At 39.9% G+C, this 22,478-nt stretch overlaps 1 protein-coding gene across 1 annotated transcript in view; it reads left to right on the top strand.

The window, feature by feature from the left end:
* Nucleotides 1-7,239: 7,239 nt before the first annotated feature.
* Nucleotides 7,240-22,478, top strand: part of RASSF3 (Ras association domain family member 3) — a 90,794-nt gene continuing 75,555 nt past the window's right edge. The window contains exons 1-2 of the mRNA XM_053977772.1: nt 7,240-7,417; nt 21,929-22,053. Of these exons, the coding sequence (XP_053833747.1) occupies nt 7,297-7,417; nt 21,929-22,053 (246 nt within the window). The 5' untranslated portion in view covers nt 7,240-7,296. The remainder of the gene's footprint in view (nt 7,418-21,928; nt 22,054-22,478) is intronic.

Below are 22,478 nucleotides of genomic sequence, written 5' to 3'. Positions count from 1 at the left end.
TATTAGTCCCTGTGCTGTGCAGTAGGCACTGTGTCCTGCACTGGGCAGTGTACTGCGCCTGGCGCAGGGTGAAAGGCAGAGGTATGGAGATGGAAAGAGGAAGCAACTTCGGTGGAGCTTGCTCTTCAAGAGTAATGCTTGCTGTCTTCCCCACTGCCTCTCTGCCTCCTGGGACATTTCTGTGGTCTCTGTAGCCACAGCAAGGTTCTCACTGCTCAAAGCTGAGTTCTTTCCTCTGCTGTTTGCAGGGAGTGGTAACTCCTCACTGAGTTCCTCTAGTTACGGTGGATCCTGTTTTCTTAGGCTCTGACATTTATTTTCATGTCTGAGTCCCATCTTCCACTCCTAAGCCATACACTCTTCCATGTAAAAACTTTGACCTGTTTCTGAGCACCTTTCTTTGTTCTTGTTTTCACCATCTCATGAATAAATAGTTAATTATTAATTATGGTGTTCTTCAGAGTCTGGGTGTCTCAGATGCAAACCTAAGAGACTACAGAGAATACAAACAGTTGTTTTGAGGGTGCATAGCAGTGAAGAGAAAAATTTTCTAAATCATCCTGTTAGATTCATATGCCATCACTGAAAGGAAAGGCTCCAAAAATGCTCTGTGGTTTTCCCACTTGTCTTCCTCACGTGCTTTGGACACTCTCTGGGAGCTCCTTCAGAGGATTTTTTTCAGCAGGCAGGAGCCTCCTCTGCCCAGGGCATCTTGATGTGAGATACCCTGTGTTTTGTTTCACACACAGGAGGAAGGACCCCAGATGACATAAGGCTTGGTTTCAAACACACTAGTATTTGAGATGATAGAGGAGTAGAAAGGGGTCAACTAACAGAAACGTGATAGAACGGGTGTTTCTGTAGGCAGTGTTCCTAACCTTGGATACATTCAAGATGTGTAATAAAATATTGAAGCAATGATATGTTTAGAAAAGCAAAGGTCTTAGTAATAAAAGTATTGGCTTTTCTAGCCAGTGTGATAACTCCTGATTGCTTGGATAAAGTCTTGGGGAACCAAGGAGAAACTTGATGTTGTCATGGGAAAGCTTTTAAGAGCTTCCTGTGACTTGATGCAGGTTTTATAGAGTTATACCACACTCAAAGTTCAACAGTTCATTGTGGGATGTCATGATCCAGGTGCCTTTTAAATTATGTTGCGTCTGCATGCTATATACATATTGCTAGTATCTGTGATTTTGACACACTGGAGAAAAAGGAAAAACTGAAGGTTTTGCTGGATAATATGTCTTTTTGTTAAATGACTAACATGGTTTGCTGTTTTTTTTGCATTTAGGGCTAGCAGTAGGAGGCCACTGTAAGTCCTTAATAGAGAGTATGCTTGGACAGGAAGAAGCAGTCCCCACTTTGAATTGCAATGAGCCAAGCAGACAGAGATGGAAGCCCCAATATATGAACTAACATTTTACCCGTGAGGTCACTGGTCGAGCCAACATTAGAGATCAGCTCTTGTCCAGGGACTGTGGTCATCTCTTCCTTCTGTTGTTAAGTGGTGTTGACCAGAAATCTCCAGCCTTCTTGAAAGGATCTCTTTATCCAGACAGTGAAATGCAGGTCAACAGTGTGCTGGCGGGGTGGCTTTAGGAGCTGCTAGACATGCCTGTTTTCTCCACACTGTACTGAATATTGAGGAATGCCTTTTTTATTTTTCTCAGTAAAGGAAGAGTGCATTGTGTGCAGAAGCTTGGGTGCCATAGCCTGACAGTGAGTGTAGGAGCTCGGAAGAAAGTATGAAGGGCTACAGTGAAAGTCCTCTTCTACTGTATTTTTCTCTTATACTCCTGTTCTAAACATTCACTTATTATCTAGTAGCTGTCATGGCTAAAGTAAGAAACATTCTACTTTTCTAAGAGAGAAGAAATGTACAAGGTTAATCTCAAGTGTGAACAGCATGTAATCGTTCCTACTACAACACAGATATCTAAAGAAGGAAGGTCACAGCTTGCTTGCACCCTAAAAATGACCAGGTTTTAAGCAGACCAAATTAGGATGAACAAACTTACTGTTTTAGCAAAGTTTGACATGTTTCTGTTTTTCTGCCTCAGTCAGTTTTCTCTTAATAATAGCTCCCTGCAAGCTTTCACTGAGAAGTCTACTAATTTTGGCACAAAGTCACCCGAAGCCCACAGGCAAGTTGGTCTATCACGCGCTGAGTCAAATCTTATGTGTCAAACTATGTTACAAGGCAACTCAGTATCTTCTCTCTCATTTTAGCCTTGAGTTTTATTTTTCCTCTGCTATGCAGTGTAGCTGTTTACATACAAAAGTGCTTTTCCTAGAGACCGTTCAGTAATTTCCCTGAATTTGCTGCTACTAATATAATATCTACTGCAAAGCTAAAATTAACACGAGTCTGTTATTTTCACATTACACTATTGTTCGTTCTCTTCATCTGGCTTTATAATCTTATATTCAGCTTTAGTTTTGAAGCACAAACCTGCAGACATGCAATAAATCTGTAACCAAATCACATTAAAGAGGAACAAGTGCAGCACGTTGTACCAGCAGCAATCTCCAGGAAATAGTGCATTACCTTCCTGATGCTCAGCTGCACCAGCACAGCAACGCCCTGCCTCACACACTTCCGTCACAGTACTGTGCTGGTCCTGCATGCCTCTGCACATTCCCAGCATCTGGAAAAGAACATAAAGCAAATTAGAACAAATTTTACTGATTGAAGTATTTGAAATAAAACAGGGAATGACTGTACAATACAATGGACAATAGTGAAAAGAATCAAGAAGAAATATTGCTGAAATACACAGAGAGACATTCTTTTCCATGTAACAATGCAGGAAGACATTTATTTACAGTGTAATATATTGTAGAGTTAAACAAGAACTAATCAGATATGACCTAATGTGCTTTGGAACAGTGCTTTTCCTCCTCAAAATCCAGGATATGTTTCATTGGAATTATTGCTAAGAAGAAAGCTTCCTACTCCTTACATCTTAAGGGGAGAAATCAAATTATTCTCCAAAAAGAGTCATTAATAGATCATTAAATCTGATAACAGATGTATTTCACAGCAGTTTGAATACTACAGTTCTTCAATTACTACCTTTCAAAAGGAGGCAAGGTTTTGGAAGTTGCAGATTGCCAATCACTGTTTAATTTTTAGTCCTTTCTTTTTGTCTACATGCAGCTGCTGAGAACCAAAAGTTTTTTTTAGAAAGCTCACAAATATAGCCGCTTATTTGGATTAGGGAGGGATGAGCAGCTGAGCTGGAAATTGGAAGTATTGTGCTAGTTTTGGTGATTTAAAGTAAAATACAGCAGTTTTTTGTTTATTTTCTTTCATTAATTGTGTTCTTTATTAACTTCCTAGCAAATGCATAGCCTTGTCACACATCATGATGTTATAAATTATGTTTTGATATGAAACCAGTGATGCTGTGTCTTGACAGTGTCATGGTAATGCTGAATCCCAGGGACTAGTTAGGCTGGGCCCTTTTTTTGATAGCTGGATAAAATTTACTCTGGCATACAGCTGAACAGAATTTAAGGAAGATTGCAGCTTTTGTTTATAATTTCTAGGTAAATATGTTTCACACATTCCATTGTTTCAGTGCATGGGTACAGTGTTTCTCTGCATTATCTAGTGGTGAAGGGAAACAGTTTATGGAGCTCTGGAAGTCTCTTCTTTTGTCTCCAGAAATTCAAGGTCCATCAATATGGAAAATATCCTTGTGAAGGCTGGCTTGTGAATACTTCTCCATACTGAACTGTGCCTGTATGTGTGGCATATAGCATAGTGGCATACGTCCACATTGGGACAGGATGGAAAGACACCACCTTGTTTTCCAAATATATTATTGCCTACAAAGAAAGCAAAACCTCATTTTGAACCTAGTTAATAGGGACATTTGCCAATGTAGACAAGCAGACACTACTTAATACACTCAGCTTTTCCTACACATAGTTCTTACTGTGACCAGGTGTGTGGGGATCTTTGTTCCTGAAACCAGACTAAATGGAGAAGTTCCATTTGAAGTCAAAGCAAATGAAATCCTTTACTCATCCCAACCATTTGCTGCCTAAGAGCTGGGGGGAGTGGAAATGCCAGTAAGTCCTCACTGAGGAAAAATGCTCTTCTACTCCAGAGCAGAGAGTTCTGCATCTGCCCCACATCTAGCACCACTGTGTGTGCTCCTGATTATCAGACTTCATTTCTATGGTATCTCAGCACTGCTGTGTTGCTCTAAAAATGCTTGTTAGCAGAGAATTTGCTTTTAAAATATATGAACTCAGCACACCCCAAGAGAATATTTGCAATCAAGCGCTGCTGGTTGTTTACAGTTCATTTAAGAGTATTTTGTTGCAACAATGAAGGTTAGTTTGGGGTATTTTTAGTTCTTTCAGCTCTGTCAGTGGGCATGGGAGAGCTGCAGTAAGGCAGCCACTGGGTCACCGTGTATCCCCCTCTGCTCAGAGCTGGTCTGTTGAGCTCTGTAGGTCAGGGTAGACAGGGACGTGTCTAAACTGCTGGATGTTTCATGAGCAGCCCTTTGCTTTCCAGCTGGTGAGCACAGGTTGCCATGCAGAAAGTGGGTTGGGACGGAGACATAGAGAGCAGTGTGGTGAACCCAGCTCTCCTGACTAGGTGGTGACTTGCCGTGCACCCCGCGCACCACACACATGGAGGCTCTGTGGGCATTTCTGCCCTGCACAGGGGCCCGCTGAGCTCTGACCTCTGCACTTGTGGGGAGGTCGGAGGTCAGAGGCTGCCTGCATAGCAGAGGGGACAGCTGCTCACCTCCCTTCCCAGGCAGGTGGGACAGCAATGAAGGCAGCAGTCATTCCCTCCCCTCCTCCAGACACTGCTTAGATGAGCAGAATATGACCTGGGGGTTGAAGTCTGTTGTAGGAAAAAGCCCTACATGGCTTTTTTCCCTAAAGGGAGGCAGGGATCAAGAGTCTGAGTCTGCTCACAATTCAGGTCCTTTTGTCCTCCTTGGAAAGTATCTCTGTGCTGTCTCTCTGTCAGAGTAGATTGAAAGGTACATATGCAGCCCTGTGTAGTACCTTTCTAATACAGTAAATTCTTAACTTTAATAATACATCAGTGTAATGTGAGGAATCAGCATTGTCTTAGGAGGAGCTCTGTGGACTTTCCTGAGTCCAGCTGAGAGCAGTGCATTCCTGTGCACAGCACGGTGGCTCATATTCTAAAGCTAACAGTTCAGGTTGAGAGGAACCCCCATCATCATCACACACTCCTGATCCCTGAGCTGTGGGAGGCAGGCTGTTGTTCATTAGCTTTACATTTTGGCCTAACTATGGCCTAAAAATGTAAAGTGATGTAGAAGTTGTGAAATTACTGTATTGTAACTACCACTGCTGTTCAGTTTAGCTTGAATTCAGGTCTGTGTGCTCATCTGTATTACCTGGTTTGTTGCATAGTATAAATTGTCAGATTCATCCCAGTGACATTTTTTTGTACAGAGTAAGTTCTGTTTGCTTTAAAGTAATACCCAGTGTTTTATGGTCTTGCCTATTTTTGTCTCACTAAATATTGTAAGGTATAAACATCCACAGGTTTGTTACTCTCATCAGCAAAGTCAGTTTATCCCCTTATGTTGTTCCAACTGGATATGTTTTACTGAATATTATTTAAAGCCTCATAAAATACCAGTATAAAGATACTGGATCAGCATTTTCTGTTAAGTGAAAAAAATATTCCTGTCCCCTTCATATCCTGCTAAAGGACATATATATATATTCTTTGACAAATTGCAAAACTAGTCAATTTATTACATATTTACTTAGGGTGTGAAATTGTACTGGGTTTTTTATGCCACTTTGATTTTCATTAAATTTTATATGTAAAAATTTCAGAAAAAAAGAAGTCATTGTTTGATCTTGTATTTCACAGATGCCAGTACACACTCAGACCCCTGCTATTTCCTAAGAGAAGCAAATTGTCGGTTGGGCCTTTAACTCTGCTCCTTGCCTGTTCTGAATTGGGTGACAGACCTCCTACTTGTGCTAAAACCATCACTTTACTACTAAATTCCTTCTGGTATGACAGGGTGGAGCTCAAACAAGACAGAATCTAGTGGTCTGTGTCCTGCCTTCTGCTCTTTTCATTGACACTGGCTAAAGAATTGCGACGGATACAGTATAAATGGAAATGTTTATTTGTTTTTAGAGACATACTGACAACCGGGAATGCAATCAGAAACCAGTAGCTCAGTCCTGACTAGCAGCAGTATGTTTAAAAAGTCAGATGTATAAAATGGGGTTAAATACTTCACATATTTTAGTGTAGAAAAATACATTGTGAATTCTGGAAGATGTATTAACTGTATGCTGTGAACATAGCTGGTGTAACAAAGCCCTTACTTTCTGTAGTTTAAAAGTTGATACAAAAGGACATTAGTCTTGATTTTCCAGGGATTTCTGCCATTCAGATCTAGCAGAAGAAAAAAAAATCAAATCAAATCAAATGTGAGAAGCTGGACACATAGTCAAGGAAATCATACCATCCTTGGGAAATGGTTACATAATCTTGCTGTTTAAATGTGTATACTAGAAGTCGTGATAAATGTTGCAGGGAGCATTGCAGTAAGTAGCATCTCTGGATTTACAATTTAATATGTACTATGATTGGAGCAGGTGTAGGCTATATACTGAGATGCTGTTAATTTCTTTGTATAGTGATATGTTGATAGATGCTCAATTTTTAAGTAAATTGTGGCAGTGAATGATTTGACTCTTACGTTTGCCTTAAAATCCGTTAAGAGGAAAGTCGCATTTTGAGTAACATGTGTATCCATAGAAATCTCTGTTAAATTTGCTGCTCAGAACATTCAGAAGAAAGTCTTTGAGATACACTCTCTCCAGAGAAAATCTGTTGATTTACATTAAGGGATTTTGAAAGACGACTTGTCACTATCAGTTTTGGTGTTTATTTGTTTTCAGCCTGGAGAAGGTAGCTAGAGGTGAACAAAGGAGCCCTTCAAAGCCTTTCCTGCAGAAAACATGTCTTAACATCATTGGAAACACAGTAAGAGGTTAAGACTCCAGAGCATTGGTCTTTCTTTAGCTGAAGCATCTATTAAAATAGCTGCTTCTTGTAATAAAGAGGGAGGTCTGGAGGCTCTGAGTGGAGTGACGGAGAGGGAGGGGATTTAGGAATAACAGGTGGTCCTGAGACGTGCTGGCTGACGCTGAGCTCAGAGCCAGTGCACTCGCTGTGGGTGTTTGTGGGCTCTCCTCTCTCCTCTGGATACATGTGCCTCTTGTTCCTGGTGTAGCAGTGGAGCCCTTTCAGCCATGGCAGTGAGAAATGATCTGAACAAAACCATCAGGAGGATAGCACGTTTTTTTTACTGGTTTCCTAAATCATTGAGCAGTTCGAGGAGAAGGACGGTAAAACTTCTCTGGAAATCTCCTGGTAAGTCTGCTGCTATTTTTCCCCCAGATTTTTTTTTCCTGCTAAACAAAACAAAACAAAACAAAACAAAACAGGGAAAAGAAAATCTGTTTCCTTTGAACTGGTTAACTTTTCCAGGACAGAATTGTTTGCATTTTTTCATTCTTGGAGGCTCATTAGGCAAAATTGTCAAAATACTTAAATACTCTGGAAAAGCAATAGAAGGTTCACCAGGCTTGTTCTAACAAAGAGTTCCCTTACAGCTGCATAATTTATTCACGTCACTGATATTTGGTATCTTTTTTTTCCCATGTTTCTCACTTAGGTATGTATATAGGAGCTCTAATATGACTCAAATAATTGCCTGAAAATTATTTGGAATTGCATTGAGCTGTTAACTGATCTAGAAGGCTGTGCAAAGACTGAACTGACTAAAGACTTTAACTCATTGTACCAGTGTTCACACAAAGTGATGGGCAGCTTAGAGGGGCTTGTGTTCAGCAGTGATGAACTTGCCTTCTCTTCCATTTTATCAGCTGAAGTGCAGCACAGCTCAGCTCACCAGTTAGTAAAAGGCATTGTTCCTCACAGCAACTCAGTGCTCTAATCCTTATCCAGGCCTGCCAGAAAACTGATTGCATCTCTCAGATTAACATTCTTATAAACACCTTTACAGCCCAAATACAGTTTTGTCTCTTTAGCATGGTCTGTGAAGGTTGGGGCTGAGGTGTGTTCTCAGGGCGTTGGAAGAATGTGCACTGCCACAGCAGGGGAAGCCAAGTTCTTTCTGTTCTTCTTAAGGGACTAATGGTACAAGGTCAGATTTCTTTTGATTGGGACTCTTTGGAACAGAATGGTGAATTTGTCAATTCTGCAACATTAATAACAAGTTTGTATTTGCATGGGGTAGAATTTGGGTCAGTTCCACAGCTGAGTAGTTTAGTGTTGTACTTAAGACAACAGATCTGTGACTCTTGAAAGGGGATGTGCCATCTGAAAATCTGTCACAGAAAGGTTGTTAGGCCCCGTGTCTAAATGACACATGACTTCTTCCCAAAGGAGTCTGCAGATTTCAGATATTCAGAAGGAAATCCCAGGACATCGAAGTCTGTATGAAACTTCCCTTGATGAATCTAGAGTTTTGAACCTTTCCTGGAATACTGGTAATCTCAGGTCCTCCTAATACATGAAATCATCCTGAGTCCTCATAACACATCAGATCATTCCTCCATCTCTTTTATTACTGTAAAAACTATCAATAACTTTTATTGAGAGCTTTAATTGCTAACTGGGTTCACATGTGTGAAAATGTTTGCATGCCAGTTGTCTTTTACCCCAGTATTGCAAAAAATAATTGCATCCATGATTTGTAACAGGAAATGAGGAGAATTCTTGAGTGCTTTAAAAATAATGCTTTTTGTGGGTTGTCTTCCTTCTCCCTCTACATCTAATGGTTTGAATAAAATTTACCTTTTTACTATCATTTTAGTGTATGTTTTAGCATCTCTTTTGAACTGAATTTGTAAATAGTATCTGAAGTGCCCTAAAAGGCCTTTGCTACATGTGCAATGAGATATTTGTCACAAAATTGTGGGTTTGATGGAAATGTGTAATTTCAGAGGAAGGTTGAGTCCAAGCAGAAAAAATCCCAGTGTTAAAATTCAACTCAAATTTCTTGTAAGTTTACAGAAACCAGTTTTATAAACTGGAAGCTGAAGTCCTGATGCTCCTCTCACAGGGGAGGAGACACAGCTCCTGATTGCTCTTTAGTCTGTACAAGGACAGCAAGTTACACCTGTTAGTTAAACCTTAGCTACCCTGAAGTCCACAAACATTTCTGCCTTTTTCTTCAGTGTCCAGAATTTCCCTTTAGTTTTTGGTGAATTACAAAATTACCCATTTCTTCAGCTTCCTTGACTCTGAAACATCACAGTTTGGTAATTCTTTATCAAGGTGCCCTTCTGTCCTTCTGAGAGAGTTATTCAACTCAAAAGCCTACCCTGAGCAGTACTGATAATCTACCCTGAGCAGTATTGACCATCTACCCTGAGCAGAATTGACTGCCATCCCTTGATACACAGAGATTTATCCTTGTTTCCAGCATACTAGAATCCAACTTTTTGCTGTCTTTTCCTGGTAGGTTTTACTCCAGGACTGGCACTAACAGAATTTTTTATTCAGGATGAACTAGGACCCAGGATGACCCAGCAGAACAATTCTGTGTTGCTAGGCTTGCCCCACGGATGAATAGCTGGCAATTAAAGCTTTCAGTAATACTTACTGATAATTTTTAGCCACTTGTGCTTTAATAGATAAATTAACATTCTAACAACAACAAAAGAGAAAACTTCATTATTTGGACATGTTAGGAAGGTCAGAGATTATGTTCTCTGTTATGCTTTGTCATAGATTTTGCGTGATCTCATTCATCACGTGAAGCAAGAGATGAGCACTGTGCCTCTGCATAGTACCCTCAGACTTGCTGCTTTTGTTCTGCTTCTATCACTCCATGTCTCAGGATGCCTTGTCCTCTCTGCTTGACCCAGAAACAAAATCTGCCAAAACACAAAATTAGTTTTTAAGTATAACAGTGAATTTAGTACTGTGGTAGGTCACTGTGTTCAGAAAGGTGCATTTGACACAATTTTAGAAAGAGCTGTCAAAGCATAGTTAGGTTGCTGTTCCTAAAAATTTTTAGCTTTTCAGCCTGTGCTTGGATGGGTACTTTGGGATTGTTGACCACAGACTTAGCTAATGTGCTCCTTGCAAAGCTCTAAAAGAAGGAAGAAAATTTGCAAGTGTTCTTCAGTAGCTGATTTTGATTAAGTTACTCACTGAAGGATTAAAAAAATGTCTTAGACGTGGTTCAGAATATACTAAATGTAGCTGATAATCTTTTAACTGCATTTAGTTTGATCAAGCGTACATAACATTTTATAAGAGGTTTAAACTGAGGGATGTAGATTTTAGGGTTCTGGAACCTTCATTTCTTTGAAATATGTTTGAATTTTTCCTACAGCATCTTAGGAGAATTTACGCTGGCACATCATGTGACTAGAAATTTTATCATAATAAAGTATGTATGTACAAAGAGAGATATTGAAAGACAAAGGAATTAGAAAAAATATCATGAAGGGCCATGATAAGACTATAGAAAGACACAAAAATTCAAAATAGACAAGTAACTCCTGTTTTCTCTTCTCATAGCAGAGGAAAAAGCTGAGGGGTGACAAATAAAGAGCAGATAAAAGGATTTTTCAAAATTATTTTTAATTCAGTATGTAATTAAATTGTAGAACTCATTATGAGAGGATGCTGCTGAGGTCAGGAATGTAACAAGATTTAAAGAGGGTCTGGAAAAAGAAGAATATTCAATATTATGATAATTGAAGCTACAGTAAAAGCTTTGAAAGACACATAAATCTTCTTGCTTAAAGGTTTAAGATAATTTTTAACAATTAAGGATTAGTCTGAGATAATTTTGTGGCTCAGATCTTACAACTGTTACTGTTTAATGAGTTTCTCCTTAAGCAACTAATGCATCCCCCTGGAAGAGATAATTTTATGATCTGCATTGATTTAAACTTCTATGATATTTTTTAGGCTTATATAGAAAAAAAAACCAGGGAGCTCTTCTGAGCTCTCAGGACTATTTTTCTGTGTTCCATCTCCTCTGTGAACTTGAAACTCTTGTTTGTTACCAAATCCAGCAAGAAGAGGCGGTATGTTAACTCAGATTTTAGACATGCTCGGAAGAGAATCCCGTATTATCCTGTGGAAAACATAAAAAGCATGATGCTTGCTATTTTTTTTTTTTTTTTTTTACTTTGCAAAACTGCCCCAGGGGCAAACCCTGCTTGTTCTGCAGCCATTACAGTAAATAAATAACTACAGAAATCAAGTCTGTCTGAGGTGGGTGATTTTGTGTCCTGTTTAATGCCAAATTCTGCTGGCTCATGAAGACCTTTATTCTCAGCTCTCATGTGGTGAGAGTTCTCATCATTTTGAGCTACTGTTTCTACTAAGTACTTTGGAAGGTTCTTTCAGAGGGCAGAAAGTGAGAATTTATTAACAGAACTTTAAACTGACAGTATTTCAGGCAGCTGAAGTTGATTTTTACCCTTTGCTGTTGGTTGACATTTTTTGCAACTTTTCTGCTCTATCGAGTTACTCCTTTAGTCCTTCTCTAATGTTAAAGTTAGAATATTTTTATTGGTTTCAAAGGACTTTTGGTAAGAATGGCTAAGCGTCCAATATAAAATTACATTTATGTAAAACCATGTGTTATAGAAAATAAGTGGAAATCTTTACGTGGGTATGATGATATGCTTTAAACTTGCTACCTCCTCAAAGAATTAACATATAAAGCTTTAACTGATCATGCAGTACAAAAAGTCAACCTCTCAGCTCTCTCTTCAAAATATATCCAGCTGACAAAATAAATCTATTACACATATGGGAAGGGAGGACAATGTTAACTCAGTATGTCAACTTAGATTGTCTTAGGTGAAAATACTTGTAAATTATTATTTTTTTGTTTTCATATTTGGCCAACTAACATATGATGGCTTATGCTGTAAGTGCCCACGTCCTTCTGTGACCTCTTTAACTGGATTATTCTGGCAATAGTTTGGGTATGTAGAGGTAGCATACCTTGTCAAAACCCAGCTGGTGAAAGCCATTGCCTCCCTCTCTCCCTGAGGCCAGGGCTGTGTGACACCTGTGCAGTCCCTACAGTCAGGCCTCTGTCTCCTGCATGGATACTGTAACTTATAGTGCTTATAGTGAGCACCTATAAGTCTCCTGTGTTTTTAGCTGAAAAAAGTTCTCCTGGTCATCCCCACAGTTCACTGGAGCCCTTGCAGTATCTGGGGTCAGTGTGGCCCTTTCAGGCTGAACATGCAGAGCTTGCAGAGGGGTACTGAGAAGGAGAGCTGGCCACCTCTGGGAAAGATGGAGAGAGTTTTGTCCTAACACAGATGATAGAGCATAGAGGCATTTGGGACCTGTAGCTCTGAAGCTCTACATCTCTTGTTGATGCTACATTTCTTGTTTCTTTTGCCAGTGTCAAGCAAAAGCAGTTGGAAGATGCTGCTTCACTCCACTGCACCTCTTTGCTACCCTCAGCACTAGTAGGAGGATGAGTGGAAAACAATGACCAGCTGTTGTGCATTTAATTAAGCACCCCTCTTGTACAGCTGCCTCAAGATTCACTCAGGGCTGGCATGATGACCCATAACACCTGAAATAAAAGCTGTGAATTGGTCATTTATGAAGAGTAACATTAATAAATTAGTAGTGTGGAATTACCTATTTTAAGGAGATAATGTAACATTAGAGCTTGAGATGTAAACATAGACCAAGCTTGGATGCAGCATGCAAAAGCAGGTTTAGAATTGAGCTGTACCTAGTGTGAGTGGTGATCTGCACAAGTGCAACTATTTTTGTATTAAACTTAATTTAATTTGATGGGTTTGAGTAAACTTTTTTCTCATCTCACATTTAAAAAGAAGAGACTGCAGGTTTTGTTTGGCAGAAAGTCCAAGCTTTTAAATTTCATGTGATTTGTCAGTTAAAGGTCTGGCTTCTGTCCTGGTAGGATATAACTGCTGTTTCACTCCTCTAATGGAGTGATCATTGATCCTGCAGCACCTATTCAGAATTAACTCCCAATCCCAGTGTTGTGGCCAGGTAAAGCAGGGAGCTCTTCTGAGCTCTCAGGACTATTTTTCTGTGTTCCATCTCCTCTGTGAACTTGAAACTCTTGTTTGTTACCAATTCCAGCGAGAAGAGGCGGTTTGTTAACTCAGGTTTGGTCAGGAACTCACAGTTCTGGTAGTGTATAGACGGAGAGACCTAAACTATGCTTTTCTTTCCTGTTGTGTTTTCATTGTGTTTCTCCTAAAAGGAAAACAAAAGGAAGTGCTGCTTTGTGAGTATCCGTAATGCTGGCTATTTCGGGGATTCAGCAATAGAGGGCACTAGAGTAAATGCTTTCAAAACCCAGCATTTTTATTGGATTTGCATACAAAAGTGAAAGCTTACTTTTGTTTTTTTTATGTGGAAGGGATATTCTACCCATTTTTTAGGTATTTAATGTTGGAAGGAGGATAACAGTCAAAGCATGTGGAAGTCCCAAGATGCCAGCATGGCACGTAGTAGAACTGCATAAATATTTTGGACTGATTTTTGACTTATTGAACTGAAATTCTGCTATTTCTTTCCATTGCATTTTCAGTGCAGAAGTGTATGCAGCAATGTGTTCCTGAGCCAGGTGTTTATTCAGTGTAATATCTGATGCCTTTGATTCTGTCAACAGTGGATTTCAAATGCATTTTACGAAGCCACTACAAAAGGAAAATCAGGTGTGAGAATATGTGTAGACCCACATCCCCATTCTTGTTCAGGTTCTGTTCCCTCAGAAGTTGGGAATTCAGCGTGTGCTCTGGGCTGCTGCATTTTGTGGTCTTCATATGAAGATTTAATTTAAAGACGACCTGAGCTGCTTTTAGACTATTGATAGAATTTACTGGGTCTGGTGGATTAGGCTGGTAGCCAGGATTCAAATGCCTGTGGACAGGTTTGTCAGAGGAAAGGGGCCATAGCTGTCATTTTACCATCCTAGCTACTCTGCTGCCACATTGCTGCTGCAAGTGTAGCTCAGTGCAATGCCAAGACAGCCCTCTGGCTGCTTGGCCTTATGGAGCAGGTAGTAAAAGTTGGAGCAGCCAGAACTCGCTGGGGAGCTGCTGCTGTCTGTCCCTCCAGCTTGACTCTGGGTGCTGCGTGTGGCACAGCACAAGGCTGCGAGCTGGATGCTGGCCAGGGGCTCAGCCCTCTGCTTTTCCCCTGTGCTGCTTAATGATGTGTAGAGATACCCAACAGCTACTGCAGGCTTGCACAAGTAAGCTTAAAATCAATACTTCTGTAGGAAATCAAATGTAAATGAATTATCGTAAGCTGACTTCTAGGGCAGGTCAAATCTAGGATTTTACCTATGGAGCACTTGTGTGTGTGGCATTACTTCAATGCAGTTCAGAAATGAAGAATAAGATTTGATTTCTGTTCCAGAAATTCAATCTTTTTGCTCTTGAGCTGAAGAAGAAATCCAGTTCCTATGTGGTACCCTGTTTTTGTCACTGGCACATGTGGTCAGTAAAGCCTGACACTATCCAGGTCCACCAGGTTTTCTGGAGCCCAGGGGCCTATGTGGGAAGGGTCTGTGGTTCACTGGGTCAAGTGTACAAAAAGCACTCTCTGAAGTTTGTCATGAAAGGACAGACATGGTGATCTGTCAAGGTATCTGCCAAGTTTCGTCCCTAATTCATTGTCTGGAGTTACTGCACAGAGGAATTTGGCCTCCCCACCCCTATCTGGCATGGAGAAGTAGGAGTCTCAACGCTCAGGGCAAAAGCAACGTAATCAGCACAAGGAAGTTGTCTCTTAGGCTGTAAGCTGGAAGTTAAAAGAACTAAAGGATGCCATAGATATCTGTATATGAAGAGGGCTAAAGGAGAAATGAGGCCTCTCCCTCACAATCTGGCATTATTTTGTGGTGTTCCTGTGCCCAGGTACCTGCAGGGGAGCCCTTACAGGAAGGAGGCATTTCAGGCTTCCTGGGGAGGGAGAGCTCAGCTATGTACCTCTCAGTCTGCCTCCTGGAAACTGGCATGCTAAGAGCTCCCGAAATCATGATAGCTATGGTATAGCCTGAGGTGGGGATGTGGTCCAGCTCTCCAGCTAGGTATGATGCTGAAACAGATAAAGGAGCCATGAGAAGTAAACATAACCTAAACTTGATTTTTCTTGGGCTTTAATTTTTGAAGTATTTCCACTATTGCAACGTTATGTTGTAACCCATACTTCTATTGAATGAAGTGAATATTCTCAGCCTTGTTTGCAAACAGATTTTGTGATTATTTCAGGGTGGTCTGGCAAACACTGGGTGTTCTGCTTCTGTGGGAGTGGTGACTGTAAACAGGACTGTATGCAGAGCAGTATCTGGCCAAAAGAAGTGTAATAGATTTCAGGAGCAGAAGCCTGTTTATAGGCTGGTTATGTAGGATCCCACGTTTATGCAAGAGTCTTCTGTGACAAGTCTTCACTGGATCATGTTGGCAAGTGCTGGAAGGAGGGAGAAGACTTGAGTGTTGTCACATTGATAAAAATACAAACAATTAGATTGATTTTAATTCTTTAGTACTCCAGAGTAAATCAATGGGATTTATGCTCCTATGTCACTTAGTGCCAGGTCACTTAGGGCTCAGAGATGTTTAAGCATCTGAGAACCAGTGTAGATTTCAGTAGCTGAATCATTGACCCTTCTCGTGGCACTGGAGCCGAGAGTGGGGAATCCTCCCTCAGTCAGGGACCTTCTCTCTGGCAGCTGCCAGCAACCTTACCTGGCTAACAGTGGTCTCTTAGAGATGCTTTATCCATGCTAACACTTACATGCCAGTTTTTCAACATGCAGCTGGATGCAATGTCACCTTCCACTTCTCGGAAAGGCTGGTGAGCTGCCCTGAGGTGCCATTCCCGGCCAGCCTGCCTCATCTCCTCCCCCCGGCCAAGGATGACCATGACACGGAACACGCATCCTGGTGTTTACCAGTTATCTGGCAAACCATCTGGCACAAACCACGTTAACATTAGCTCATACAAAAAAAAAAGTATTTAAAGGCTCTAAGATAGATGACAGAATTTTGGAGGTTTATACGAGCAGCAGAAACTGAAAAAAAAAAATCCAGTTCAGGCCGTTTACTCTAAAATACCTGTCATTCTTTCCTGTTTTGCAGATGGGAAGCTGAATTTAAGTATTAACTAATTATTTGCTATCTGGTGCATGAAATCAGAAATACGGTTGCTGAGTTCCCAGACAGTGAGGACATCAAACAATCCCAGGTTCATGCAGGCTGCTGATTTTTACACCTTCTTTTCTCCTTTGGGCCTTCCTTGGAGTTCTCAGTTAATGATTCACTCAGGGAAGTATTTTCTTCTTACCAAAAGGCTGATCACTCCCTCCTGCTTTACAAATGTAATGTCCCTTGCATGTGGCAGAATCAGGTTATTGCCTGCCTAGATGATAGATAAACTGTTATCTAAAGACTCTGAATCTGAAACTGGTGAGTAATATGGCAATTTTTTTGTGTGGTACCAAAACTCCTTCTCAGTGAGACACTTGGCAAACAAAAACAGCACAAGCATTTGTGTTGGAACCTGGACAGTTTGATTAAAGCACTTGTCTTTTGCTGAGGTCCAAATATATGCTCTTAATAGAGCATTAACAGTCTCTTAATAGAGACTGCTACAGGAGCTTATCCTGTTTCCAAGGCAGGGTTCCTGACCCTGAATTAGGCTGTGACACTTACAGATAGAGCTGCAGCTCAAGTGCTTCTTGGAGAATTTCCCTAGACAGCGAGTCAAGACGGTTCTATGGTCTTTCTGTTCTTGGGAAAATGACAGAGGATCCTATCTGTGGGAAAAAAAGGGTCTCGACCTGTGGCTGTGAATGGGCATTGTATCTATTGACAGCAGAGTCTACAGAGACACAGCAGACGACCTTAAGTGGTACTTGTAGATAGTCACAGCTTTACAGGAGTTTGGAAGATGTGGGCTTTGCTGGACTTCAATCTGATCTAAGCCTTGTGTACCTTCTCAATGGGGAAGGAGCACAAAATACACACAAAGATCCCTCAGGGGAAAGGATGGCCATAAGGACCTCAGAAATCGTATCTTATCTGTAAATAACAGTGATCCTAGAAAATCACTAATTGAGGAATATGGTTAGAACTTTATTTTAATCTCAGACTGATGTTAAGTGTGACCAACAGATAAACAAACAAGCAGAAATATAGAGTATTTAATAGATAAAACTCATGTTACAGCATATCTCCACCTCCTAGTAGCTGTGCTTAGAGATTTCTGAAGGCTGTTTATTTCAAATAGTTTTCTCATTCCATTACAGAACTGAGTGAAACTGTTAAAAAAGATCTTTGTAGCAACTCTAGCATCGAACTAGAATGTAGACATTTAAGCATCAGCAAAAAAAAAAGATCAATACAACATATATTAAGCAATAACTGAAATGTGACATGCTGATACCAATGTATTGTGGAAATAACACAGTTCAATTCTGTTGTACAGGAGAAATATAGCTAAGCTTCATTCTCCTTCCTTTTGTTACCTGCTGGTTGAAAATTGATTATAAATTAAAGCACTAAACACCTCACATAGTTTGAATAATTTTTGCAAGAAGCTTTACAGGCATACTTTCCGTAGAGCAACACAGCACTAAAACTGTCTTCTGATTGCTGGGAACCAAGACACAGGTTCTCATGTAAAGATGATTTTACTTGCTAACTTTCCAACACAGTAGCAGGACCAAGTTGTGTATCCTCCTCACACTTTCTAATAAAGACATTTTACTGTGGTTGATAAATAATGCAAAAATCATACAAATTTGGCTTTGAACTTTACATGTGCTTCAGTTGTTTAGGCACAACATACATTTTGCATATCCATTTGGAAGTTAAATTTGTCTGGGCCATCACAGAAATGCAATCACAAGTTTCCTAGGCACAGTGGACCACAGGATAGAGACACTTTGCTATTGAACCTCTGCCTGTTTTAGTAATACTTAGTTACTATGCTCTGATGTTGGAGCATCTGTTGGGTTCCTGCCTGTTCCTTTGCTTGCTTTCTGCTGCACTGCCCTGGAGCAAATTGGTTATGGGAACAGCTATTTACAAGCTATCAGACAAAGTCAAGTTTTGGGTGAAGAAAACCCAAACATCAGGTAGGGTTCATTCATGTAAAATGAACATGTTGAAGCCTTACAGTTCACCTCTACTAGGGCAGGATAGGAGTGGTGTTGATTTCTAGCAATAATATAAGTTAATTTTTTCTATTACTCTAGTAAAGCCATTGTTGCAATAGAATAATAAATCATAAGGTGCTTCATTATGTCCCAGTAGTTGACAATGAAACTTCCAAACCATAATATTTGTACGTTTAATAAATAGATACTTACTTTGCATTTCTTAATAATTCAGGACAATTTTCATAATTAATATGCATTGATGCATCATTTTCATACATAAATTCAGTGTACATGACAGTCTGAGCATCAGTAAAATAAAACTATTAGCTTTCATAGTTGTCAGTGAATGCTTTTATCAAATGTACTAAGTCCCCAGAGTCTGATTTCAAAGAACAGGATTCATTTCAGACCACATCAGGAATGAGCACCTGATTCTGATTGCTTTCCAAACCGAAATGATATGGCAATTCATGATCTGATGACCACAACAGTCTTTGCAGAATTATAGCTACTTTTTGAAGTCATGGAAATTTTGGGAGTGCTCCAGTAAAGGTTTACCAGAAGAAGGTATTTTTAAATTTTGATGCTGTCTAAACCTTTGTGGAACATTGTATGCCACAATTGGAATGAAATAATATATTTAAAGCTAAAACACATATGAAAAAAAAGATCATACATAGATCCACTGTTTTAGGAAAAAAAATCCTTTTTCTAATCTTGCTTATTAAACTTATAAACAATATGTTAAAATCTAGCTTAAGATTGAAACAATTTTAGAGATGAAGATTTTTTAGAGATGAAGCTTTTTTAGATATGAAGCTTTCACATTTTTTGTAATTATGCCTATAATAGCCAGGTGGAAGTTATGTGCTTGTCTTGCAAATGACATTATGGACTCACAAATTAAAATTAATATAAATGGCAAACAAAATAGCATTGAGAGTTAATGTTTCCTAACTGAATAAGTAATCCTGTTTCAGAACACTGTTTAGCTAACAGATTTTCTCCTAATATTATTTGTGAATCGGTGCATGCTCAGTACATACAATTGTGCAGTCATAGGAAGTTGGGAAATTAGTGAACTCTGGTGTCCTACAGATTTGTAGGACATTCCCCATAACCTCCTCACCACGCAGGTGATGTGCAGTAGCTGGTTGTCCAGACATGGCCAGACAATGGCCTAATGGCTGAATTTTGCCAGCTTTGCCCCAAGTGTGGGTGTTAGTTTGGGTCTCCCTGCTTTAGCCTGGAGATAATTTTCATAAAACTTAACTAGCTTTTAGACCATTTGTAGTTGAAATGGTCAGCTCTGTCAGAATTACAGGGGGAGAATTGAAAGGTGGCCATAGAGTGCAATCTCATACGCATTTTTTCTAAAGAAGATAAATGAACTGAACTTGCAAAGTAAAAAACACAGAAATTAAGGAAAAAAGAAGAAATTAAAATACTACCTTCATTTTATCTTCTTTTGCTTATGCAGTGTAATGTAATTTTTATTTAAGTGCTCGCATCCTGGCTTTCTTGTGGAGATGCCCTGTTCTCTTTCCTGATAAACAATGGCTCTGAATTTTATTTATTCCTCTTAGCTTTTGCACTGTGTCTTATGGGATCCCTTCCCAAAGACAAAATCCTTCTCAAGGCATCCACGAAAATGAGTGTTCTGTCTCCTCCAGAACTTCATGAGGTGCATGAATCATCTGAAAAATAATCCCAGATGCATAAGCATAAAACAGAGCCCTGGGAAAACCTCATTTGGGTCAAAAACACAGTTCTCCCTGACTTCAGCTGCAGTTGGGAATACTCCATGTTTACTAAAAGTTGGATAAAGGAACTCAGATGTGGAGCCCAGGAGAAATTAGGCAGCAACTGAAGCAAGCCTAATGTGGCTCTCCAGCATCACACAAGGATGTAGGTACAGTTACCATTTCTCCTGGGCACCATATAGCTGCCTAACCGTTCTTTTTATTTCTCTCCATAGTCTTCTGTATTGCTTCACCTTTTTCAAATTCTGCGTTACATACAGTAACTGTTTTAGAGAGTTTGAGTCTTTTTCAGTGCTTTGATTTATACTGCAACAGGGTCCTTTGTAACCCATAATTAGCTGGAAGCTATTTGCTGATGGCTCAAGAGGAGTGTGACTTGAGATACAGTGATATTATTGTGATATAGTTGTTGTGATGAAGTCAGTCTGTTTTAAGATCAGAAACACCCCAGTTATCTGCCTTGCAGTGCTGATCCAGAATGGACTCATTATGCTGGGTTGCTGGTGTTGAAAAAGTTTTGACAGGCTTTGTGCCAAATAAATACAATTAATCTTGCCTTAATGCAAGTGTAACATAAATTTTGTATCAGGCACAGGAATTTAATTGCAAGTTTATACTTAATCCATATTGTAATTTTTACTTTTGAATGGTCTGATGGTACAGAGGTGTTACATTAAAGATCCACTCCCTAGCCAAGAGGAATGTAATTTCAGGGTACACTCTGATGTCTTGTCCCATAACACCATGATGAGTATGGATTGGAAATATGAAGGTTCAAGAATTTATTTTTTGCAATGGGAATCTAATTAAACATAAGGGAAACTGAAATTTTTGAGAAGCTGATAAGGGAACAAAAGAGCCCATCCAGAATTCATCTTTTGCTATAAATCTTGAAAGTGTAAAGCTTTGTAACAACAATGAAAAAAAATAAGTGTAGCTTAGAAAAAATTAAATCATTTCCTCCAAAAGTAATTCTTGGAAATGTCTGAATTGTTTTAGCCAAAATGTTCTAAACCAAACAGCATGATGTTCCCCAGCATGGAAACTTGAAGTGCAAGTGGTTCCTCTTTGGCAAAATTATAAGCAATTTAAAACCTAAAAATAGAAAGTGACATTCAGTCCTAGACAAAGATGGCATCATGAACTCTGCCCAGCTTACACAGAAAACCAGCAAACACAACAGGGCTTCAAAGCAAATACAAGCTGTTTTTGCAAATACTCTTAAAGTGATTCTTTCTTTGAGATTAGAGGGAGTATTAATAATCTATTTCTTACTAGAGATAGGGCCATCTTCCTGTTATAATGAATTTACATTTCTAATAGTCGTCTTAGTTGACTTTGATAGCCAGCAAGTGAAATTTCTGAATTGTTACTGAAGGTAGCTATTTGATTTATCAGCATAATTAAGCTTCAGATAAGCCACTTATTCCGCTTTCAATATTCATGTGCATATTCTTATGAGTACCTAGAGCTTAAAACATGAAAAGGCATGTAGCAGTAATTCTATGTGGGTAGAATTTTTTGTCTGCAAGTCAAAAATGTTGTGTCTTTTCTGAGAACTGCCCCTTTCATGCTTACATTGCAACAGCTAATACCTCGTTTGTGGCATGGACCTTTTGCAAGACCATCTCAGCGAGGCAGCCCTGATCTCACTAAAGACCTGCTCAACTGCAGGCCTGCCAGTGTGACACTGGAAGGTGTGCTGCACTGTCACCTTCGCTCCGGTGAATTTACATCTCTAGCACTGTGTAGCTATTATTATCTTGGATACGGGTGGGGAAATTCACTTGAGAGGTGGTTATTTCTCTGAGGTCACGTAGCAAATGAGGATGTGTCTCACTCCTATGTTCTGCCTGCAGAAACCTAATTTCTAAATACGATTTTAATTTTTTTTTCTTTCCTTTTTTTTCTTTCTTTTTTTCCCCTGTTGTCTGTGTGTGGGTTTTTAAGATTGCAGGTACACCTGCCATGCTCACTGCCGAGACCTGGTGCACCTGGGCTGCCGCCGGAATGGAAAATTAATGGACTGCCTTGCTACACATGACACCTTAGATTCATCTTACAGCAGTGGTCAGGTAAGAGATCTCCTGCTCATGTAGTTACTGCTTTCTCTTGTCAGCTCTGCTGTGAAGTGTGGTCTGCCTGCCTCGTCTGGCTGCTCGAGAAGAATGTTTCACTTAGGTATGGCCAGCAAAGCTGGATTTCCCACCCAGTGCTGTGATTTTGCAGCACAGCTGGGACGAGGAGCAACTGTCTGCTGCCAGCTGGGTCACTCCTGCCCCAGTTAATTTTCAGCTAAATTGACTGAAAAGTAATCCCACAAACCAGTGTTTTTCCTGTTGGTTTTGGCTACTATGGGGTCATTTACACCTAATCAGTAGAAACCTCTGAGATGTCACCTGTGGTAACATACAGAAACTCCCCTTTTATTTTTAGGGGGGAGGGAGGATAAAGAATTGTGGCAAGTGTTTTGTGCGTAAGTTCCTTTTTTCAAGCCTTT

This window comes from Vidua macroura, chromosome 5 (genome assembly GCF_024509145.1).
Source record: "Vidua macroura isolate BioBank_ID:100142 chromosome 5, ASM2450914v1, whole genome shotgun sequence".
Classification (NCBI taxonomy): domain Eukaryota; kingdom Metazoa; phylum Chordata; class Aves; order Passeriformes; family Viduidae; genus Vidua; species Vidua macroura.
The sequence above is the reverse complement of the archived record's forward strand: the minus strand, read 5'-3'. Positions and strand labels throughout refer to the sequence as shown.